Raw genomic sequence first — 24,275 nt, 5'->3', positions numbered from 1 at the left:
AAACGCAGCCTTATTAGGGAAGGAAACATGCTCGGTGAGGGAATGAATGAATTGCAGGGACCATTTCCTCGCTGGAGAAGTTTGTTTTCCCTGAATAGACTGAAATTACACCTCTCCAGTTTTTCCTGCAGAAAAACTGATAGCATAGATGATCTAGAAATGATTCTGAACATCTCTCATAGTCAAGATTCGTCTATAGGTGATGTCATGGCTCATAATCTCATAGAATTTTGAATCTTGAAAGATTACTTTAGTCTTCAGAGACTCCTCCTCCCGCGCAGGAGTTGGAACTCTCGGAGGGTCTCGCTCCCTCTGAGGAGAACGAAGACGATATAGTCGCACAGGCGGCCGTGCGTCTTTGGTTCCTCGGAGGAGGACGCTTCTCGTCCGTTAGCTCCTTCTCGCTTTGCAGTCGTCTCCTGGGCAATTGGAAGACTTTCTGCAGTAAAAAGAGAGCTGAGATGTATGATGTAGGGTCTCAGGGAGGGGGACGCTTCACGTCCTCTCTCTTTTCTACTGTGTTGCGATCTTCACCGGAGAGGACGTCTTCCGATGAATATGCTTTTTTTTGAGCGCTTCGGTCGCTCCTAAGATATATCCTCCTTGGCGGTCCATGTGGAAAGGAGGAGTTGCTTCCCCTCGCCCATCGTCTTCTCAAAGGATCAGCCTTTTGCCTGAGAAGGAATGTTCTCCATCGAAAAGGATGATTGTGTCTTTGCAACAACAACTTGTTTTGTTGATTGCAGTGAGAAAAGGCAAAGCCACATCGTGAGAGAAGGATGATAGGCTGCCATCAAGAGTACAGGCAGTCCCTTCTCCTTCTCCTCGTTCCGCTCTTTCGCCAGTTGCCTTGCTCTCTAGTTTTCATGCAGCTCTCCAGAGGTTGTCTAGAAGCACGGTTACCATCTTCCCGAACGTGTGTCAGTTGAGAAGAAGAAGAGGTCTTGGTTCGATGGCTTTGAGCCTCTTTTGAAGAATAGTTTTCAGCCTGCGGCCCCTCAGTCTCCTCCTTCGCAATTGTTATCTTCGAAGGACGACTGGCTCATTCATGCCTCCACTCAACGCGGTGTCTGAAGGATTTTCAAACAACTTAATCGTTGGTGAAGTCCCTGGAACTACTGGTGAATTTCGAAAAGTCACATCTGATCCCAACCCAATCCATCGTGGTATCCTGGGGATTCAGATGGATTCAGTGGCTTTTCGAGCTTTTTCCGTCCCAGGGACGTCAGCAGCAAGGCTTAGACAAAGTGTTAGCCTTCCTAAGGAAAGATTCGTGCTCGGTGAGGGAATGGATGAGTCTAACTGGGGACCATTTCCTCGCTGGAGAAGTTTTGTTTTCCTTGGGGAGACTGCACCTCAGACCGTTACATTTTTTTCTCAAGTACAATTGGAAAAAAAACCAAGAATCTACACATGATCTTGGAAATTTCAGGAGAGGTAAAACATCACTTGAAATGTTGGCTAGATCCAGTGTAGCTGTCGGAGGCGTCTCTCAAGCTTCAGAGCCCCGACCTAGTGTTGTTCTCCGACGACGTCCACCACTGGGATGGGAAGCTCATCATTAGGGGAAAGAAAGTGGCAGGCACCTGGAGAGGGGAACAGGTGTCCTGGCACATAAACCTAAAGGAAATGGCAGCCATCTTTTTAGCTCTCCAGTTTTTCCAAGAAAAAGTCTCTCGTCGAATAGTCCAAGTCAACTCAGACAACACCACAGCTCTGGCGTACTTGAAGAAGTAGGAGAACACAGTCTCAGTCCCTTTTTGCTCTGGCAAAGGAGATCTTGCTGTGGGCAAGGTCACTGGACGTCATGATCCTTACGAAGTTTGTAGCATGAGTAGAGAATGTCTGGGCAGATCCTCAGCAGACGAGGTCAACTTCTGCCAACCGAGTAGACTCTGCTTTGGAGGTATGCCAAGAGCTGTGGGGGTTATGGGGACGTCCGCTCGTGGATATCTTTGCGACGTCCAGAACGAAGAGGCTTCCACTGTACTGCTCCCCAGTACTCGACCCAGCTGCAGTGACGATAGACACACTTCTCTGGGACTGGACGGGGATGGACCTGTACGCCTTTCCCCCGTTCAAGATCTTAGGGGAAGTCATGAGAAAGTTTTGCGGTGTCGGAAGGGACGAGAATGACTTTGTTCGCCCCGTTCTGGCCTGCGAGAGAGTGGTTCACAGAGGTCATGGCCTTTGCAGTAGACTTCCCGATGGACGCTTCCAGTAAGGACAAGATCTACTCAGACAGCCCCACTTCGAGAGGTACCACAGAAGCCTCTTCGCGTCTGAGTCTGACTGCATTCAGACTATCCAAAAGTTGGCCAGAGCGAGAGGCTTCTATACGTCAATGGCGAAAGCTATCGCCAGTGCAAGAGAGCGCTTTTCCAACGCAGTGTACAATCGAAGTGGATAGTCTTCAGGAGTTGGTGCAAGAAGAACGGCATTTTCCTCCACCACGACCCTGTGAGCCAGATTGCTGACTTCCTTTTCTGAGAAGGGATCTAAAACTTGCAGTCTCTACAATCAAGGGTTATAAGAGTGTGCTTTTAGTTGTCTTTAGGCACAGAGGCCTGGACTTGCGGACACAGAGACCTTCACGATCTCTTGAGATCTTTCGAAACGATGAAGGTTCAACAACCCAAGTTGCCGTCTTGGAACTTGGATGTAGTTCTGAAGTTCCTCATGTCCAGATCCGTTTGAACCTATGCATGAAGTGCGAGCTTTTATGAATTCTTCTTGGTTCCATAACATATGTCATAAAGGACATATGAGCTGTCACTTACGGGAGATGCAATTCTGTGTTGACCTCCCGTTACACGAAGGAATGTCAATTCAACCTACAAGAGATCCTCTCTTGTTGTTCGTTGTCCTGCTGGATACGTTGCTGGGATAGGGAGCCGACACTGATCCTTAACTAGTGAGTTAATTTTTAGTTTAACTCTTTTTAAAATTAAGCGCTCAACCCTCGTGTTAGGATCAGGTGATCGGGATCGGTGTTCTGCTCCTTATTATGCTAATAGGCATAGGTATATGGTCATATGAGTGGATTAGCACCCATTGACCAAATGCCAGTTTAGGCTTTGCCGAGTAAGTGGATAAGACCCCATCGGCAAACCCACAAGAACTCTTACCCATAGGTCACATCCTCGCTGAGGCTCTTGAGGACGAAGCAGACTCCTAAGCAATAGCTAGGAAGTCAACCCTCCGTCTGAAAAGATAGGAACCAAGGTTTTATAGAGGTCCTTCTGATAACTTGTGGTGTTTTGGTCAGGAAGCCAAGGTTACCAGTGTCAAAGAATGCTTTGGCTTTTTTTCCTTGAGGGGCACCATCAAGGAAGTGCATTCATCCTGTCAAGACAGTGATATGAAAGTGTTGAAGGTGAATGCGCATGGACTGAGGGCTATTTCTACGTCGGTAAGCCTTCCAAAAGAACATGGCAACACTCAATGACATCTTGAATGCCACATTTTGGCGTAGTAATTCAGTGTTTGCCTCTCACTACCTTCGGGAGGTGAGGATTACATACGAGAACTGCTACTCTTTGGGCCCATATATGTCGCAGCAGACATATATTGGGGACAGAGAGTAGCACTCTTCCTATCTTTTAGAAAATCATATGTTAGTTTGGACTTTTTAATTTTATTTCTTTTTATTTTTTATTTTTATTATGTTTATGTAGGTGTTTAGTTTTTTTGTGGTCTTGGGTAGGCCGCCTTAGGCGGCCTTCCCTCCATTAGCCTTGGTTTTACGAAGTTTAACCAGATAGGCTAGGTCAGGTGGTAATGTTTTTTGCTTCGCCCTCATAGTAGGGTAAAATGTTTTTGTCACAGTGTGGTCACGCCCCCATTGACAAATCATCTGGAGCGCACCAGCTACATAGGTCACGTCCTTGCTGGCACCTCCAGTGAAGCATTAACAGCATTCGGTGTCTAAACAACACCTATATGATCTGTCACATTGTGGTCACGCTCTCCCCGTGACAGTTCATTAGAGAGCGCACCAGCTACACAGGTCACGTCCTTGCTGGCACCTCTAGGAATGCAGTACCGAAATTGGAGGTCTATAATATAGGATCTAGTTGCATTGTGGTCACGCCCCGTTGACAGATCCTCTAGAACTCAACAGCTTCACAGGTCACTACCTAGCTGGAGTCTCTAGTAAAGCAGATGCAGACTTGGGTGACGGTACTCACGAAGTCAGCTATGCTAACAGTTAAGGAACCAAAATATCAATCATATATATTGAAATTGTTTCCCAAAATCGAATCTGTCTCCCCCTTCCTCCAAAGGTGGGATTCAGCATATATATATCTGGCAGGTAAGATTCGTGAACAAAATGATATTGTTATGATACAATAAAGTTTGTTCATACTTACCTGGCAGATATATATAATCAAAGTGCCCACCCACCTCCCCTCAGGAGACAGTGGCACTAGCAAAAATCTGACAGAAAATGGGAATGGTTCCTTACGCCCGCCGCCCCAGCGTGGCGGGAATGGGTTACTACACCACCTGGCCGACCACTTGCGTGTGCCGGGAGTTTTGAAATTCTGTCGGACTTCGGAGAATACAGCTATATATATATCTGCCAGGTAAGTATGAACAAACTTTATTGTATCATAACAATATCATTTTAATAATGAAAATTTCATTTTTTCAGAATCTGAAAATACAAATGAAATAAAGTATCATTTTTTGATAATAATAGAACCATTAATCCCAACCACATAGAAACAAACATGTACATCATATTTAAAATAAAGGAGCAGCAGCACTGAATGTTGAAAACTTAAGTGTCATATAAGTAACTCCCCAAGTAATTACCTAGCTAAGGTTTGTAACTCGTATGGTTTCATGTAGGTGATAGGCTCCGTCCACATCGGAGCACTCGGGAAAACAACTAGCTGGTTAGTTCAATTGCATTTCTGCCTCAGTTCGTCGTACATGGGCGCCATTGCAGTAGCATTTTTCTTGCTTTTCTGTTGTCTTGGCTAGACTTTGGTGAAGTATTATTACTTTATTTTAAGTAGCATTCAAGCTTTAATTAGCTTATTAGCATTTAGGATTGGATTTACATATGTCTGATTCTAGTTCCTCTATCCTTCACTATTGCAGTGAAGGGTGTAAGACAAGAATGACTAAATCTTGGTATGATTCACACACAATTGGGGCGGGGAGAAAACTTGTGCTTGAATGTAATGATTGGGATGAGGTGGCAATTCTTTTTGGACAGCATAGTATATATCACTAGTCCATAGATCTTGTGTGTCTTACCATGACTGGATTAAACTCTTGAAAATGGAACCTTTTATGTCTTTACCTCTTCGACCACACAAAGATTTATGCTAGTTAGGTTTTGCTTCCTTTGGCAAGTTGAATATGTATTGGGTTATTCAAGGTCATATCTTATCTAATTGGCTATTTTTAGTGGTCACAAAGTGTGGATCTTCTCACCCTCTTCTGACCGGTGAACTAACAACATGTAAGTTAGTGATTGTTATTCGTACCAAATTTTTTTTTACCCTTTGTGGTGGACTGAAATTGGGGTTGGGGCATGTAAGTCTTCCCACTTTTTCTGACATATACTCCACTTGCAAGATCATAGTGCCTGTATTATGAGATCCATATATGGCCAATGAAGGTTTTAACATGTTTAATTTTTTTAAAGGAATATTTTACATGTAGCATATTGCAAGGTTCCAGTCTGACTTTTGACCCTTTATTACAGAGATTTAATAGCCAGACCTTGTTCACTTAAAAGGTTGCCTACCTGAGCACCCTTGTTAAAATTTTTGGGAATGCTTCTCCACCTAGCTAGCTGCTCAGGCACCTACCCTATTACTGCCTCTACATCTTGCATTCTCTTTTTAGTGAGTCTGGGTGTGTCTGATGTTCCTCGTTGGACGAGTGGATTTCATGCTTGGCTACCAATCCGGTGGTCTGAAGTTCGATTCTTGGCTTGGCCAACACAGAACCAGAGGAATTTATTTCTGGTGATAGAAATTCATTTCTTGATATAATGTGGTACGGATCCCACAATAAGCTGTAGGTCCCGATGCTAGGTAATCAGTTGGTTCCTAGTCACATAAAAATATCTAATCCTTTGGGCCAGCCCTAGGAGAGCTGTTAATCAGCTCAGTGGTCTGGTAAAATTAAGATATGCTTAACTTAGTGAGTCTGGAAAAATAATGTTTGATGTGACAACAATCACCATCAGAGGTATTTGACCAGGTGAGAGTTTTCTCCCTTTTTTGTGATGGGAGCTGTTAACCATAGGCCTAGGCTCATGTAAACTGATAGGTTTGTATGTTAAGAAATAAATATTTTTGATCTCTTTTAAGAATGCAATCTCCAGTAACCCTTGAAGCCAGCTATGTGAGAGCTGAGAGTGTTAACTAAGTGGTCATAACAGATTTGTTCTATTTTCCAGTTCTTCATCAGGCTCTCCAGCACCTGGGCCATCCCGAGGTAGATCTAGAAGTATCTCGCCAAGAAGGGGATATTTTGGGAAATCTCCATCTCATAGTGGAGATCACAGCCGTTCTCCATTTTGTAGACGCCAAAGTGCTTCTCCTTCTCCTGTGCAAGAGCGTAGAAGGAATTGGTCTAGCAGCAGTAGTGCATCAGAAAGTAGATTTCCATCTCCAAAGAGAGGAATAAATGAAAATTCTATTTTTAGTATTAAAAGAGAACCTTCATTACCAGATCCTCCAAGGGGCATAGATTCTGAAGATCTTTCATCTTACAGAAATAGATCTCCACCTCCAGTGCAGATAAAGGCAGAACCTGTTTCGCCTCCACCAGTGCAGATAAAGGCTGAACCTGTATCACCTCCAGTGCGGATAAAGAGCGAACCACTTTCCCCTCCAACTTCTCCAGGTTCAGTTATTATATGTTGAGTTATGTACTGTTAAGTACTGAAGATATTGAATTACTGTTGTATAGTAATAAAGTATAGTAAATATCTTGAATAGCCAGTTGGAAGACTGTAAAAGGTACGAGTGAGTAATCTTAAAAACTCAAGAAATCAGGTTTACTTACCTGAGCCATTGCTTTTCAATGATTACTACAGATTTTGTAATAGGAAAGACTAAATAGCTTTTAAATCTCGGCTGCTAAAATGTTACCAGTCCATAGTCTCAATATCTACAGGTAATGTGTGGCTGTTATGTAATCCTGACTGATATAAGTCTTTTAAGTATCTTTAAAAGAGTAATTATAACTGTGAGAGCAATTATAACATGATACTATAAAAGATTTTGATACTAAACTTCATAATGAATTAACTCCAAGATTCACTGGGGCTGTCCAAAACTCACGTATGGTAAAACTCGCCTAGTTGTGGTGAACTATGTACTTACGAGCTTAGCAAAAATTTATTTATGACCTTCATGATTACATATGAATATGTAAAGATCTGTTAGGAAATTAAATATGGGTTTTTTTAAAGTGATTGTGGGAGAAACTACTAATACAAGGTGTTGAACATTTGAATGATGCTAGGAATTCTGTAGAGTCAAAGTAAGATGATGTGGGTGTGATATGGTACTGAAATTTTGAATGAGTGGCTGACCAAATTTGTAAGTTATGTCAGGAAGAGGGAGAGGTTCCAAATAATATAAAAACATTAACCGTTCCTATGTATTAAGGCAAAAATGATAAGAGATAACTCTAAGAATGATAGTCAAAACATTTCTAAATACAGTATGTAGAGGAAGACGTATATTTAAGTTTCTGATTGAGAAAGAAAGACGACTGAAGTATTTGTAGGGGAAGAACAGGCAAGTAGGACTGTATGTGTGCGTGTATGTGCCTTGGTTTGAGTTGATTCAAAAATACCAGTCTTAGTAGTGTGGGAATAACAGTTAAAAGCAGTATGGGCGATACAAGGACCAAGAAAAAGCTAACAAATGAATTGTTAGATATGCAAATTGTGTTAATGTTGTATAATGTAGATTGTAATGTGTTGAGAGTGATTATAAGAGATTTAAGATGGAAGTGTGAACTTGTGTTAGTGTATATAGATGAGAAAGTGGCTAAGTGAGTCTAAGACAATGGTGCATTGTGTCCATGGCAGCCTAATATATTAATGGATAAAGTAATGAGAAGTTTGAGAAAGGACAGTATAGTAATCAGGATAGTGTTGTAGGATAAGAAAATGGGGCAATGCAAGGTGTCTGATCAGATAGTTTTGTTGCTGGATAAGAAAGGGGTTGCAAATAGTTTGGAGTTTTCTGTGTTTACAGGTGGTTAACATTTTTGCTGTTGGGAGGAAAGATTAAGACCGTGAGGAGTTTATAAAAGTTATTAATGAGTCATGTCTGTTTCAGGGAAGTGAAGTTGGTGTGGAATGATGGTGAACAGAAAAAGGTTGAAACTCATAAGGTATTTGAGTGAGTGGGGTAAGGAGAGTTATAAAAAAAAAAAAAATTGGAAATAATAAAGGTTAGCAAGAGTGAAATGGCAGATTAGAATATTTTGAGATGGTATGGCTAAATGGAGAAAATAGGAGAGTATGGTGTGAGGAAGAGGGGATGACCTCAAAACTTCAGTATAAATGAAAGTCGAAGAATTATCACAATATCAAGGCCTTGATGCCAAGGAGTGATCCAGATTGTGCAAGGTAGAGGTAAATAGCGTAATGTGTGTAGGAGGGATTTGGAATGCTGCTGCTGATGTGTCATAGAAGCATTTTTGTGTGTTTGCTGTGGCTTTGTTGAGATTTTAAGTATCCCCAAAGATTAGCATATTGGAGCAAATTGGTAACAGTTTTTGTAGAAAAATATTTTTGTCATGCAATCATACCTACATTGAATTGAGAGAGGCTATCTAAATTAGGTATTTAGTGTTTTACATTATATAGTGTATAATATATATGTATATATATTTTTTATAGCAAATGAAAAATTCATTTTCATAATTTTATAAAAAAAATTGAATGAAAATTACATATATTGGACATGACTAAAGAAATATGGCTCCACTATCTTTCAACTCATTACATATAGGGAACATTTTCTAGACTATGTTTTATAGCTTGTGATTTCATAACAGTAAAAAAAGTATCATATTAGTAAGAGTAGCATTATCCAGGAAACATACTCATGTATCTACTATATACGTACTCTATCTCTTACAGGTTACATGCATTCTGTTCAATTGCCAGTTGCAGTTGAAAAGCAAAAGTCAGATGCAGCTGTGCAAACGAGCTTAAATTTGGAGCTGGAAATGGGTCATTTGAATGACTATATCATGAATTGTAGCGGTGAGTTTTCCCTTCTTGAGTTCAGTGCATTACTATGTCCATCACCAGTTTCCGTTCTCATATTCTTCCTATTTTATGAGTGGTTTCTCTAGGGACAGAAAGATGAAAGGCTATTAGCCATTAGAATGGCTATATGAGACCTTGTTAAAATGATGAAGTTGTGATAAAGTAATGGTTCTTTAGCAAGGGGGAGAGGAATAACAAACCTACATGAGTGGATGAATTGGTTTGTTAGGGGAACAGATCTTCTTATCTTCCTCGGACGCAATGAACTATGACATTGTGTAAAAACCCAGAAGTCTGACTCTATGATATTCATATGTCTTAGATTCGGAAATACTGGTCAGTTATTTCGTAGAATTCTGGTATTCAGAAAACTGATCAAAGGTGGCAAACTCCCAGTTGGTTAATAATACTTACCTCCCACCAAGAGTAAGTCTATCCTAATGTTAAGACCGAAGGTTTGTTTCGTATATAAACAAATGACAAATTTTTAACTAATTTGTATTTTTCATAACTTATAAACCTGAAGTCTTAACATACAAAGGCCCACCTCTAACCATCCCTCTATCAACTAACCTGGGTTGGAAGAATAACTAACGGGGTCACGAGTTAATGAGGGGTATGTGGGTGGGTCCACATGTCTCGTGACCAAAGCACAGTTGCCAATAGTCCCTTGCGTACACAATTATTTTAAACTTTACCGGTTTCCAGCTGGCACTGAGTATTCTAATGTTAACACCTCAGGTTTGTAAGTTATGAAAAATACAAATTAGTTAAAAATTTGTCATTTTTGAAAATATTATTTTATGGAAAATAAAATATTTTAGTTTTCAAAGGGTTAACCATTGCCTCGCAAATGCCGTTTTTACTGGTCATGGAATAGTACAACAAGTCTCGAATTCCAAAGAACCTCATATTTAAACAAGGGTATTTCTGGGCCAAGCCCATGTCCCTCGTGTGTTCGGGTTGGGTTGGCCATCCCTCCCGCTCGTACTGGGTCCTCTTCGGGTCTCGTAGCAGCTCTCTCCTCCCTCGGTCTCCCCCCCACCATCTGCAGCGCTAGCGGCGGACTCACTGGCTCCGCCAGCTCGTGGGGGGTAGCGGAGAGTAGCTCTTACATGCATCTGTTTTTATTTACATTTATAATACTTTTTATGTTTCAATTGTATTTGTTATCACTATGTTATAATTTCCACTTGTCTGGCGGAGTGCCCGCTCACCATCCGGGTCCTCCTCCAGCTTTCGGAAATTTTGTGCTGCGGAGCTACGCCCCCTCTATTTTCTTTTGTTTTTTATCTGAGTTAATCTTCTCGTGTTTCTCCGCTGTGCTTGTACCCCTCACCCTCGGTGTACCCTCGGTGTATGAGCTAGTAGCTGGTTCAATAGAAATCTTTACTCCGGTGTACCGGTAACTATCGGACTAGTTTACCAGGTCTTACGGACTATCTCTTAAGGAGTACAGGAGAGGATTATGCCCAGAAAATTTTTCACTCCGGCATGCAGCGGAGTATTATATCTCTTAGCAGGTTAGTCCTGTTAGTAACTGCCGATACTTATGTATCTGTCCACTTACAGGCTACCAACTGCCAAGAAGCGGGATGTAACGCCATCCTCCAAGATCCTTGCGGTCACGAGGTCTGCCGGACCCATGCTCCCTGTGCCATCCGCCATGACGATCTAGTGGTATGGCACCGCGAAGCCTGCTCCATCTGCTATGATCTGGTGGATCAGTTTACCGCCGGAGTAAGTATATACCGGAGTAATATATTTATGACTGTTCTTGGTATACTTATATTGTTTATAAAAGCATATGATAAGAGATATAAACATTTTTTAGTCGTAATTGTTTAATCATATAACTTCGGGTTTCGTTGTAAGGACTACAATGACCCTTTATTCCAGGCTACCGCCGTGAAGGACGCCGTGTTGGCTACCTTGAGGGCCTCGGTCGGCGGATTTGGGAAGAACGTCTCTAAGGGGCAGCCATACATCCTGGACAAGAGTATGGCTGTCCGCCTCTTCCCAGGTGGCAAGTCGACCGGGTACATCGACCCAGCAGCGGCAGCTCCGTGCATCGCCGCTATCCAGCAGCAGGTGGCGCAGGCGTTGGCGGACCAGGGGAACCCGGAGATCGCCGAGGAAGTGGCAACCTTGGATTTAAATGTAGAGCCTATGGCGGTAGGTGAGAGTAACTTGTTAGTTGAGGTAGGTTTGCTAGGAGCTCAAGGGCTTCCCTTGGGCTTATCTGGATCTTCATCCCCTATTCCTTCTTCGTCTTCCTTCCAAGGCTTTTCCGAATCGGACATTCCGGCTAAGTCGTCATCAGCTTCAGTTGTCCCTAAAGTGAAAGGGAAACGGGAGCTGAAGACCCAGGAGAAGACGTCTTCTAAGAAGACCTCGTCCTCCACGTCTCATAAGACTCCGGCTCACCACCCCGGAGCAGAGAAATCGAAGTCTTCTTCGACTACACACTCTAAAGGGTCTAGAGGCAAGTCCTCAAAAGAAAAGGTCCGTGCTTCCACAGAGCCAGAGCCTTCGACGTCTACCGGAGCACGTCCTAAGACTCCTATGTCGATCAGGGACCCTAGTCCCTTCGACACCGAGGCGTTCACAGCTAACATTATGCAACAGATGGGGAACCTGGTCGGTAACTTGGTTAACGACAGGTTCGAACAGATGTTTTCGCGCATCTCCACCTCGTTTGAGGAGTCTGGCCAGTCAATCCGGAGTATTTCGGAGAGGCTGGCAAACCAGGAAAACCTGATGGCGGGTCTCAGGGAGAATCCCCCAGCAGTTCTTCCTCAGTCTGGCATGGCTTTACAACCAATGCCAGACTATGAATCTCTTCCTCCCTTCACGGTGAGCAATCCTTGGAGGGTTGCAGCTTATGCTCCCTTCAAGGATGGGATGATAACCATTCCAGATTGTGGTACTCGAAGAATTGAGGACTTCGAGTTCCACCCCGCCAACCTCCAACCACCCTTTATGGGCTATGCTCGTTTGACGGAGGCTGCAATGAGGAGGGAGGATAGGATCCCGAAAGAGACTGTGATCTACAGTCGGGATCAGGCGCAGAGAGAATGGATTAGAAGTCTAGAAGATTGGGATTGTGTCAATACCAAGCTTCAGGCTTTTAAGAGCCCATTTACTATCTTTGTGGCAGAGGAGGAAACACCAATCCCCTTTACCACAAAGTTAGCAGAGCTAACCATTCAGGCCGCTATGAAAGACGAGCCTATGCCCCAGCTGAGGGAGACAGAGCCAACATCTCTTCTCCCTCCAGGATCTGAAGACCTCTGGGCTGATCTGCCGGCTACCTTCATGGTTGGGAAGCTCAAACCAGATTGTGCAATTGTACAAGTTGGGGAGAGACTCCCAAGGTTGTCGGATAACCTGATCCAAGCAGAGTTCGACGCAAGGATCAGGTTAGGGAGGACTTTGAACGCCCTAGTTATGACAGAGGTTGCCGCAGTCACATACGGGACGGAACTTCTGTTCAAACTCTTAGCAAAAGCACAGACACACACCGTGCAGTGTGATCTGTACGATTTTGTGACAGCTAGGCGCAACTGCAGAAAACATGTACTGCAGGAAGCCACAATCAGGCATGAACCAAAGAAGCTGCTTGCGTCTTCCATCTGGGCTGCTGACCTCTTTCCCGAAACAGTGGTGAATGAGGTTCAGCATGAAGCGACTAGGCTCAATCAGAGCCTCAAGGTCCGGTGGGGACTTTCTTCCAAGAGGAAACCAGAAGTCACCCCTTCAACTTCGAAAAAGCTGAAGAAGCCTAGAAAGTTCCCACCTTTCCAGGCTGCTCAGCAACAACAGGTAATGCAAGCAGTACCAATGTCCCAGGTGGTTCAGCTGTCAACGGCGAAGAACCATTCTCCTCCTGACTTCCCAGAACCAGCCCTCGACCTCTTACGCTGTATCTCCGGCCTTTAATCCAGTCTTTGAAGGCCAGGCGTTCCAAGCCTTTAATAGTTTTGGAAGAGGAAGCAGGGCTAGAGGTGCATTTTGCCAAAGAGGCGGCGGAAGGACACCTACCAGGGGTAAACACTTACGAGGCGGACGAGGATCACGCCCCGCCCCAAGTCAGTGAGGACCCTCAGGTGGGAGGGAGGCTGTTCCTCTTTCGTCACAGATGGGGATTCAGCACCTGGGCACAAAGCATTGTGTCCAAAGGACTGGGATGGAGATTGGTATCAAAGGTCCCCCCTCCATCCAAAACATTCCTTCAGGAACCAACAAAGGAAATTGACAAAGATTTGATGCACAGGAACTCCTTCAGAAAGGGGTAGTATCAAGAGTCAAACATTTAAAGTTTCAAGGACGCTTGTTCAGCGTGCCAAAGAAAGGCTCAACCAAACGAAGAATAATCTTAGACTTGTCCCGTCTAAACTTATTCATTTGTTGCGACAAGTTCAAAATGCTGACTATCTCGCAGGTGCGAACCTTACTTCCCCGTGGGGTCGTTACCACCTCTATCGATCTTACAGACGCATACTATCACATCCCAGTTGTAAGACACTTCCGCCCATATCTAGGCTTCAGGCTAGGAAACCAGGCATTCTCCTTCAAAGTGATGCCCTTTGGGTTGAATGTAGCCCCCAGGGTATTCACGAAGATAGCGGAATCAGTAGTCCAACAACTAAGATCCCAAGGGATAATGGTAGTAGCGTATCTGGACGATTGGCTCATTTGGGCAACAACCGTCGAAGAATGCCTCAAAGCCACGAAAAAGGTAATTCAGTTTCTGGAACATCTGGGGTTCCAAATAAACAAGGTCAAGTCCAGGCTAACGCCGGAATCTCGCTTTCAGTGGCTCGGCATTCAGTGGGATCTGAACTCCCACACACTGTCAATTCCGTTGGCCAAAAGGAAAGAAATAGCCAAAGCAACAAGGCAATTCCTCAAATGCAAACAGACATCAAGGAGAAACCAGGAAAGAATCCTAGGCTCTCTCCAGTTTGCGTCAGTTACAGATGTTCTGATGAAAGCAAAATTGAAAGATATAAATCGAGTTTGGCTCTCAAAAGCAAACAACAAATTTCGAGACAAGTTGTCAGTCATCCCACCGATTCTCTGCAAGTGTCTCCGCCCCTGGGCGGAGACCAAGAACCTGTCCAAATCAGTTCCTCTCCAATTTCCCCCTCCGGCGTTGGTTATCCACACGGACGCTTCTCTAAGCGGATGGGGAGGATACTCTCAATTCAAGAAAGTACAAGGGACTTGGTCACCTCAATTCCGCCGGCTTCACATAAATGTACTGGAAGCTATTTCAGTATTCCTCGCACAATGAAGAGGGGGATTCACCAGCCAAGGGTTCCCACATCAAACTAGTATTGGACAGCGCATTGGTAGTACACTGCATCAACAGAGGAGGATCCAAATCAAGTCATGTGAACCATGTCATGATAGCCATTTTCTCTGTAGCAGCCAAGTACAAATGGCACCTATCCTCCACTCATCTGGCGGGAGTAAGGAACATGATCAGTTCCTCTAGAATCGGAGTGGTCCCTGGACAGGCGCTCATTCCAGTGGATATGCCAAAAGGTCCCAGACCTCCAGGTGGATCTTTTCGCATCACAATCCAACCACAAGCTCCCTTGCTATGTGGCCCCCAACCTGGACCCTCTGGGAAATCAGTGGAAGAAGCAATATAACATCTTTTCCTTCCTTTTCACCAGTGAATTCTTCTTATTGAAAAGTCCTGAACAAGCTCAGGTCTTTCAAGGGGGGACAAGTTGCTCTAGTAGCCCGGACTGGCCCAAGAGCAATTGGTACCCTCTCCTTCTGGAATTGGGTCTCCGGCCTCAACGGATTCCCAATCCCAAACTGTCTCAGTCAGTACAAATGAGGACTGTGTTCGCTTCCTCAGGAATTCTCAAAACCCTAACTTTATGGACTTCATGAAGTTCGCGGCTAAAAGAGATGCAAATATTGATCCTCAGAATATCCTTTTCTTAGAATCGGATAAAAGAGAATCAACATTGCGTCAGTATGACGCAGCAGTTAAAAAACTAGCAAATTTCCTGAAGGAAACGGATTCTAGAACCATGACTATTAATTTGGCTATTTCCTTTTTCAGATCCTTATTTGAAAAAGGTCTAGCAGCAAGTACTATTACGACCAATAAGTCAGTGTTAAAGATCTTCCAGTTTGGCTTTAAGATAGACTTAATAGACTCTTACTTTTCGTCTATCCCTAAAGCTTGTGCTAGGCTTAGACCATCAGAAAGACCTAGTTCAATTTCATGGTTCTTAAATGACGTTCTCAAACTGGCTTCAGATTCTGACAATGATTCATGTAACTATATAACGCTCTTAAGGAAAACATTATTCTTACTGAGTCTGGCCTCAGGAGCCAGGATATCTGAACTGTCGGCCCTCTCCAGAGACTCTGGCCTTGGTTGAATTCCTCCCTCATGGGAAGATAACTACTATCTCCAGATCGTAGTTTTTTTGGCTAAAAACGAGGATCCTTTAATGAGATGGGCCCCTTGGAAGATCCTCCCTCTTCCTCAAGACCCTTCTCTATGTCCGGTGACGACCTTACGAGCCTATTTGTCCAGGACATCTTCTAGGTCCTCAGGTCCCCAATTTATAAGGGAAAAAGGTGGCACCATTTCCTTAAAAGGAATCAGGCAACAAATCCTATATTTTATCAAACAAGCCAATCCTGATTCATTCCCTAAGGTCCATGACATCAGTAGCCACCTCAATTAATTATTTCCAACATATGAATTTTGATGACTTAAAAAAGTGCACAGGCTGGAAGTCTCCGACAGTTTTCAAACGTCACTACCTGAAATCCTTGGAATCTCTTAAATTTCGGCAGTGGCAGCGGGAAACACAGTTTCTCCTGACACTGTCTAAGTAGTTTTAGTCGTAAGATCCAGATCTCCTTTCTACCTGCCTCACTAACATTTTCCTTTGATCCTACCGCCAGGCTCAACCCTGTTTGAGCCTTAGCTACCTAAAAGGCTATATTGTGATGTCCCTTATTTTTTTGCTAGGGTCACTCACACCTGTACTATATTGCCAAATAAGGCTATATTGTGATGTTCACCCTTATTTATATGCTAGGGTGACTCACTCCTGTATGTATTGATATTTTCTAGTTTTAAGTTATCGTAAGTTAGAATAAGTATAGTACTAAGTCCTATCATAAGTTAGCATAAGTGTAATATTAAGTTCTATTACGTATTTTAAGGCTAACATATGTTACTATACATTAGTTAAGATTTTGTATGATAACTTTGTAAATATTTAACTAGATTATACTCATGTTTTGTAATTCTGTGTTTTTCTTGTTACCTCTTTCTATATCTTTACCAAGCTTGTGCTAATTCTCTGGTACTATTTCACAAAACGACACGGGCTTGGCCCAGAAAAGGGATTTTGACAAAGGAAATATTTCTGGGCAATGGCCCGTGTCGCCCAGTGAAATCCCCCCCTATGTCTCTTCCATCCCTGTGCCCAAGCTTGTTCCTCTAACGTCAAGGATGGCCACCAGAGGCCCTGGTGGTGGCGTCGGTGGGTGAGTAGTAGTAGTTGCTGGTGCGGGCTGTGTACCAGCTCTCTCTGGCAGGGGGATTTTGGTGGAAGAGAGATCTAAATGGCAAGAGGTCCGTGGTAGTGGTCTCACTCGCCCCAGTACCATACCGACACCCTCTTTTTATTTAGGGTAAGCGAGTCAGGATACTCTGACATCCCCCTCTTTTATTTTTCTCTGGTAATGTTAGTATTATTTACCTTAGAAATATGAACTGAAGGGATATTTCACTGGGCGACACGGGCCATTGCCCAGAAATAGATTTTTCCTTCGTCAAAATCCCTTTTTTTTATTACTTTCTGTACTCCACTTCCCAGTTATCTTTGATAAACTGTAAATTTAGCCTCTTATCAGTATTTTGTAGAACACAAATTTAAAAATGCTTCTGAAAGTCAAGTAGTGTGTTTCATTGTTAAAAGTTGGTTTTCATCTTGGTTACTAAATTGCTTTATTTTCTTGGTTACTAAATTGCTTTATTTTCTTACCAGTGGATGCCTATTTACATGTTTTATGGGTGTTTCTGATTCTTATCTCAGGAGGATTGGATTAATTATTTATTTTTCCACCCAGTATGCATAAGATAGACTTGCTGTCCTTCCCAAGCTCACTCTTTTTGTTGTCTGGTCTGTGTTGACTTGAGGGTTTGTGACTTTTCAGGAGAATCCTGGATGGATGTCAAATTTATGTACCGACCAGAGAAAACTGGTTATTCCCTCCTGACCCCCAGCCAGGTATGCCCCAGGGTCAAAGATCACAACCTCTGACCTCCAGTCCTTTCCTGGTCACTGTAGTGTTTACATGCTCCCCTTTGTCATTCGTTTCCCTTTGTCTTTCCCTGTGTGTGGTGTGTGTGCTGCGCGTGTGGTCTTTTGGTTGCTGGATTCTTGCTGCGGATTCTTCTGTACGGTGTCGGAGTATCTTCTCTACCTCCCTCCATCTTGTCCATGCCCGGCCACTTCTTCCAATACATTTAGGGCATAGTTTTTCTCTTATACAATTTTCGTTAAAAGCAATTGCTGACGATACCAGAAAACTAGCAGATGCTCTGAAAAGAAACTCAGTGCTCAACTTCACCACAGAGCACAGCCATCAGAAAAGACTGCCATTTCTTGATGTCCTGGTAAAAAAACAAGAAGGACAGTTTAAGGCGACCGTCTATACGAGAGCAACGAACGCTGGCCGTTGCTTGAATGCACGCAGGGGAATGCCCGGACGCATACAAAAAGTCTGTCGTGAGTGCGTATGTCAACAGAGCCTTCACGCACGTATATACATAGTCATGGGTCCCAAGAAAGTTGAAATTCACGGAAAGAAGAGGATGCTCTCTTAGGAGACAAAGATGGAGATTATCAAGAAGTATGAAGCTGGTATACGATTGAGTGTGATCGCCAAGGAATACGGCCGAAATCCGTAGAAAATAGGCACCATCCTTAAGCAGAAGGATGTCATCAAAGCAGCTACACCTTCCAAGGGCGTCACTATTTTGTTCAGCAAGAGGACCCACGTGCACGACGAGATGGAAAGGCTTCTATTTGTCTGGATAAAAGACAAAGAAATCACTGGCGATACGATAACGGAGATGGCAATCTCCCACAAGGCCAGCACTATTTTCAGCGATTTGATTGCCCAGGCCGAAGCCGACGGAGGAGAAGGGACATAAAGGCCAACCCCAGAGTTCAAGGCTTCACATGGGTGGTTCGAGAAATTCCGTAAACGGACTGGCATCCATTCGGTGGTGCGGCATGGGGAGGCTGCCAGCTCGGACATGAAAGCGGATGAAGCCTTCAAAAAGACGTTCGACGAGATGATGACCAAGGAAGGCTACAGTTCTCAGCAAGTCTTCAACTGTGATGAAACTGGCCTTTTTTGGAAAAAAATGCCTCGTCGGACGTACATCACGGAGGAAGAGGAGAAGCTACCCGGGCATAAGCCTATGAAAGACAGGCTTACGCTAGCACTTTGTTCAAACGCCAGTGGGGATTGCAAGGTGAAGCCCCTACTTGTCTATCATTCCGAGACTCCTCGAGCCTTCAAGGCCCACTAAGTGCTTAGGAGAAGCTTCCAGTGTTGTGGAGGGGTAATGCGAAAGCCTGGGTAACGAGGCTTTTGTTCACGGAGTGGGTAAATCTGTGTTTTGGCCCGACAGTGAAGAAATTCTTGGAAGAGAAGCGCCTCCCTCTGAAATGTCTGCTGGTGTTGGACAATGCCCCTGCCCACCCTCCTGGCCTCGAGGAAGATATCCTAGCGGAGTATTCCTTCATCAAGGTTCTTTATCTTCCGCCTAACACCACCCCTCTCCTCCAGCCCATGGACCAGCAAGTGATATCGAACTTTAAGAAGCTGTATACGAAACATCTTTTAAGGAGATGTTTCGACATTACCAATACCACAAACCTTACCTTGCTTGAATTTTGGAAAGAGCATATCGATGTTGTGATATGCATCAGACTCATTGACCAAGCTTGGCAGGAGGTTTCGAGGCGAACCTTGAATTCCTTGTGGAGGAAACTCTGGCCTGATGCTGTATCCGTCCGAGACTTCGAGGGATTCGACGTGGGCGAAGCTGGTGCTGCAGATTCAGAAACAGTTGATGATCCTGAAACTGTTTTGCAACCAGATCTTGACGAGATCGTTGCACTCGGCAAGTCCATGGGGCTGGTCGTCGACTGAGGGACGGAATCAAACGACCTTTCTCGAGGAGCACCAAGAGGAGCTTACGACGGATGACCTGAAGGAGTTGGAGGCCATGCAACATAACGTCGTTCAAGAGGAGTTCTCTAGCAGCGGCGAGGAAGAGGAGGACGACCCTATGACAACAGCAGAAATTAAGGATGTTCTAGCCGCTTTTGATACAGTACAATCGTTTGTTGAAAAAGACACCCCGAAAAGGCTTACACAGGTTGTATGCTTGCGCAGTTGGATGAGGTTTGCCCGAGTCGTTTCAGGAACATTGGCAAAAGTAGGCAGAAGGAATCTTCCTTGGATATTTATTTTTTAAAGTGGTGAAGTTGAAATTTTGCATAAAAAAAAACAACGTACGTAAAGTATAAAAAAGTAAAAAAAAATGTAAAAATAAAAAAGAAAATTTTTTTTTTTTATTTTAGTTTTTTGTAAAGTTTAGTATTACAGTTTTGTTAATGTGTTTCGTAAAGTTTAGTTTATGTATGTTTTCCTTACATTTTAATATGTGTTTCATAAAGTTAAGTGTACGTATGTACGTACTTATCTGCCTTTTGTCCTCCTCCTCTGTCGCCACTTTCGGAGATAGCCTTACTCGAAAGGTAAGCTTCCACATTTTACTACATACGTACAGTATTTGTTGTATACCATATACACTAATACACTTTATTTACAGGTAATTAGCAGTACAGTAAGTTCCAAAACTGAAGCGACAAATTTCAAAGAATTTCGTTCGAAATTCACTAACTGGCAACTACAACTCGTAGCTGAAAAATATATTTTTTTCCCTCAGTGAAAGCTCTATCAAGCAAAATAAAGCTAACATATGATGCACAAATATCAAATCTATGATATTTATAATCATAAGAAAAAAAATTTGGGTAATAGTAATTATTTTAAAGTAAAGTATAGCAATTACTTCTAACTATTGAAACGAAACAATTTGAAATTCTCGTTCAACACAGGATTACCAACATTACCAATGTATATTTCGAGCAATGTGGAAACAAATATTTAGTATTATAGTGTATTATCAATTATTTTAGCGAAGATGCATAAAACCATCCAAGTATCAATAGAATGTGAAGGGAAAATCTCTGCGACATTAAACATAATCAACTATGAATGCACCTAGATTCGATGGAGAAGATGGGGGTGGTTGGTAGTTCTGATTCTAGCTTCTAGGACCGAGCATAAAACACCATCTTCGAGAAGGCTTCTAACTGCTGCTGTCTTTTTTTTTTTTTTTTTTGTTTTTTTTTTTTTTTTAATTAATTATTATTATGATTTTTATTATTATTTTTTTTTATTGGCCAGCCTAACCTACCTACATACCATCCCTGATTTTTCCTAACTCATTGGTTAGCGCTAACCTCTTTTGCCTAACTAGATTAAGCTATTTAAACTCATTTCCTATCACAGAAGGTCCCCTGATGTTGTCTAGCTACCTTCTGTCCCGGCACTATCTCCACTCAACGGGGTCCTGCCCCGGAGGAACGTCTTTTTGGCCGGTTGCGTCCCACCGCGTCCGCTACGTCACGTCGCCTCCTCCTGCCATCCCCATATAATTAGAGTATATGGAGAGGCTCCCCTCCATGGCCTTCAGCAGCAGCAGGTTTATGATGTTATTTTTCAGGCCCAGCTTCTTCATTGTCCAGGTGACTAGGCCTAGTTCCGGGCATTGCAAGGCTTACAATGCAGGGCCACTGTCTGTTATTTAGGCAAAGATAGAACCTTCAGGACCGACACCAGGACCTGTCCTTGCACCTGGGAAACAGACTCGCTATATAAAAAATAAGAAAGTCGGTCGCAAGCAACCAGAACACCCGTAAAATCACCATCTGGTTAAGTAGGGAGAAGACAGACCCCAACTACCCCTTCGCCCCTCTACCTCTACCTCTACCCACAATACTAACTCCACCTTTTTCACTTCAACCTTTTACCTCAAATCTTCGAATCATCCCAACCGTGAAATTTAAGACTGAATTTGCGTAAGTGGGCGTATCATAAGGGAGTGATCATCCCACCCATTTCATATTTCCACTGACAACCAGTAATCAGTTCGATCCAGTCAAGTATCATTGCATAACAGAAATTTATGAGTTTTTTTGGGGATATATATATATATATATATATATATATATATATATATATATATATATATATATATATATATATATATATATATATATATATATATATATATATATATTATATATATATATATATATATATAAAGAAGCACCTGAGCATGACCAATAGGCCTAGTGCTTCGATCTTAAAACAGACCTCTGGTTATTCCTGATAGATAAAAACTTCCTGAGAGAGAGAGAGAGAGAGAGAGAGAGAGAGACAGAGAGAGAGAGAGAGAGAGAGAGAGAGAGAGAGCATAACAAGGGATACTCGAATTAAAATAATGCTCGCCAAGCATATTCACACTCCGATCGTATGGACAAGAATAGTCTCACTTATGCACTGCAAAAAAAAAAAAGTGGAAACCTACGAAAATACTTGTTTGGTGCGACCCTGAACGCAATTCAGCATGCAAAAATTTGCACAATCGAGAAGTTCCACGAAATTATTAACTAACAAGCTGGAAAATATATTTCCTTGATTCTTGAAATAGGCCTAACCATGTAACCAACGCTAAACGCGCACATAACTTGGATTTTTTTTTTTTTTTTTTTTTTTTATACACCAACTTGTCTTATTTATTTTTCTTTTAATCAGATGCTAAACTTCTCTGTGCTTTATCAAAAGAAATCATAATAACTTTCGATATAACGCTATAAAAGTAGAAAGTTAATTTACAAATATTAGGCCAATACGTATGCACTCGGTTCCTGCTGCCACTCTATGGTGAACACTTCATATCACACTTTGGAAGCCGCAGATGTTTCTTTGGGGAAATTCTTTTTTTTTCTATTAATAAACAATTACTGAACTAACATTGATCATTCACTGGGGAAATATTTTGTGCGCTTATACAGTTAATCACTGATACGTTTTATTAGATAAATAGGATGACAATAATTGGAATAAAATATACTAGCTGGCAACCCCATGAGTTTCTAAAGAAGTACGATCAATTCTGAGATTTGTCGCTTCACTTCTGGAACTTACTGTACATATTAAATTAGGTATTGAATGCTCCAAATTGTTGTAGTATTTCATAGTTTATAGGTCAATTTAGCTTTATTATGAAATTTAACTGGGGTGTTTTTGTAGGGCTTGGAATGGATTAGGCATTTTACATGTAAAATGCGGTCCAAGATACGAAAAATTCATGATACGAAGGGCGCCTTGGAACGGATTAATTTCGTATCTCGAGGTACCACTATATATTATATATATATATATATATATATATATATATATATATATATATATATATATATATATATATATATAATATATATATATATATATATATATATTATATATATATATGTGTATATATATACATATATATGTATAATACATACATATATATATATATATATATATATATATATATATATATATATATATATATATATATATATATATATATATATATATAAATGTATATATATTGTTACGTATTTGCCGGGCCTTGAGAGAGGCTATATACGTAAACGGAAATAATTGAGGGATTTCAAGAGGAAATTGCTTTAACTTACCGTAAACTGATAGTTATTGATAATTTCTTAGAGGGAAAGGTCGCCAGAAAAATTCAGCTCGTTACTTTACAGCTATTTATTTACAAAAGGGCCCTTACTGGCCTGGAGAAGGGGACTTATATATCTCTCACAAATGGATAATAGCTGGCTCCAAGTGGATTAATTCAAGCTGGTTTTTTCATAAACTTGGGTAATGCACACTTGCGGGCAGAGAGACTGGGCACGTGACTCATGGGAATCTGGAAAAGAATACCCAGATTAAACAAGATAAAAGAAAAAATGACTTCTTGCTTTAATTAAGGCTGATTAATTCTCTAATATTGGGGGAAGGAAACTCTAATGTTTTCACTGAGGTATGCACTGAAAGCTTGGTCTTTAACAAGTCACAAAGGGAAGCACGGTGGGGCCCGATGAGGACAAAGGGCTTTTGATGTAGAATGGGGTAAAAATGAGACTTGAAAATGAAATTAGCAAGAGTCGTATGTTAGTAAAAGGTGCTGGGTTGAAGTTTACACTTTTAGACGTACCTGGATGCAATATTCAGTGTATCGTTGTGGAAGAATGCGGCATGACTCTGTTCAGGTCTGGGGTTCGTGCCCGCCAGTACGCCGAGCCGATAGGCTTAAGTCTGGAGGTCTGGCCGGCTGGACATCTGTCCTTGTCACCAGACTGTAGAGGACTGAGAGAGATCCTGGTTCTACCCTTAATGACTTGGGCTTCCATACATCGGCCTCGGGCATGCTGCCTGAAAAGTGAAACACAACGCCAGCAAATTGGGAAGGAAATAGAGGTCTTATTGAGAGGTCCCTAAGATCCATTTCGAAGCCTAGCTACTCTTGTGACTTGCCTCTTTTACCCTAAGCTTCCGTCAGACCGAAAATACCTCCCTACAACATGCTCTCTCTCCCAACATCAGTTGCTTTAGGAGAAGGCATGGCTGCTTCTTTTATAACTAATATCGCTAAAACTGTTGGGAAGGCGAGGCGTTCTATAAACGTAGCAATATATATATATATATATATATAATACATATACACATTATATATATATATATATATATATATATATATATATATATATATATATATATATACTATATACATATATATATA

General features: G+C 42.2%; 1 protein-coding gene across 2 annotated transcripts in view; it reads left to right on the top strand.

The window, feature by feature from the left end:
* The window catches only part of LOC135205737 (uncharacterized), an 87,964-nt gene that overhangs the window by 39,317 nt on the left and 24,372 nt on the right, over positions 1-24,275 (top strand). For both annotated transcript variants that reach the window (XM_064236830.1, XM_064236831.1), the window contains exons 10-11: positions 6,428-6,876; positions 9,137-9,262. In XM_064236830.1, the coding sequence (XP_064092900.1) occupies positions 6,428-6,876; positions 9,137-9,262 (575 nt within the window). The remainder of the gene's footprint in view (positions 1-6,427; positions 6,877-9,136; positions 9,263-24,275) is intronic.

This window comes from Macrobrachium nipponense, chromosome 24 (assembly GCF_015104395.2).
Source record: "Macrobrachium nipponense isolate FS-2020 chromosome 24, ASM1510439v2, whole genome shotgun sequence".
NCBI lineage: Eukaryota > Metazoa > Arthropoda > Malacostraca > Decapoda > Palaemonidae > Macrobrachium > Macrobrachium nipponense.
Note: the sequence above shows the minus strand (reverse complement) of the source record. Positions and strands in the feature narration are given on the sequence as shown.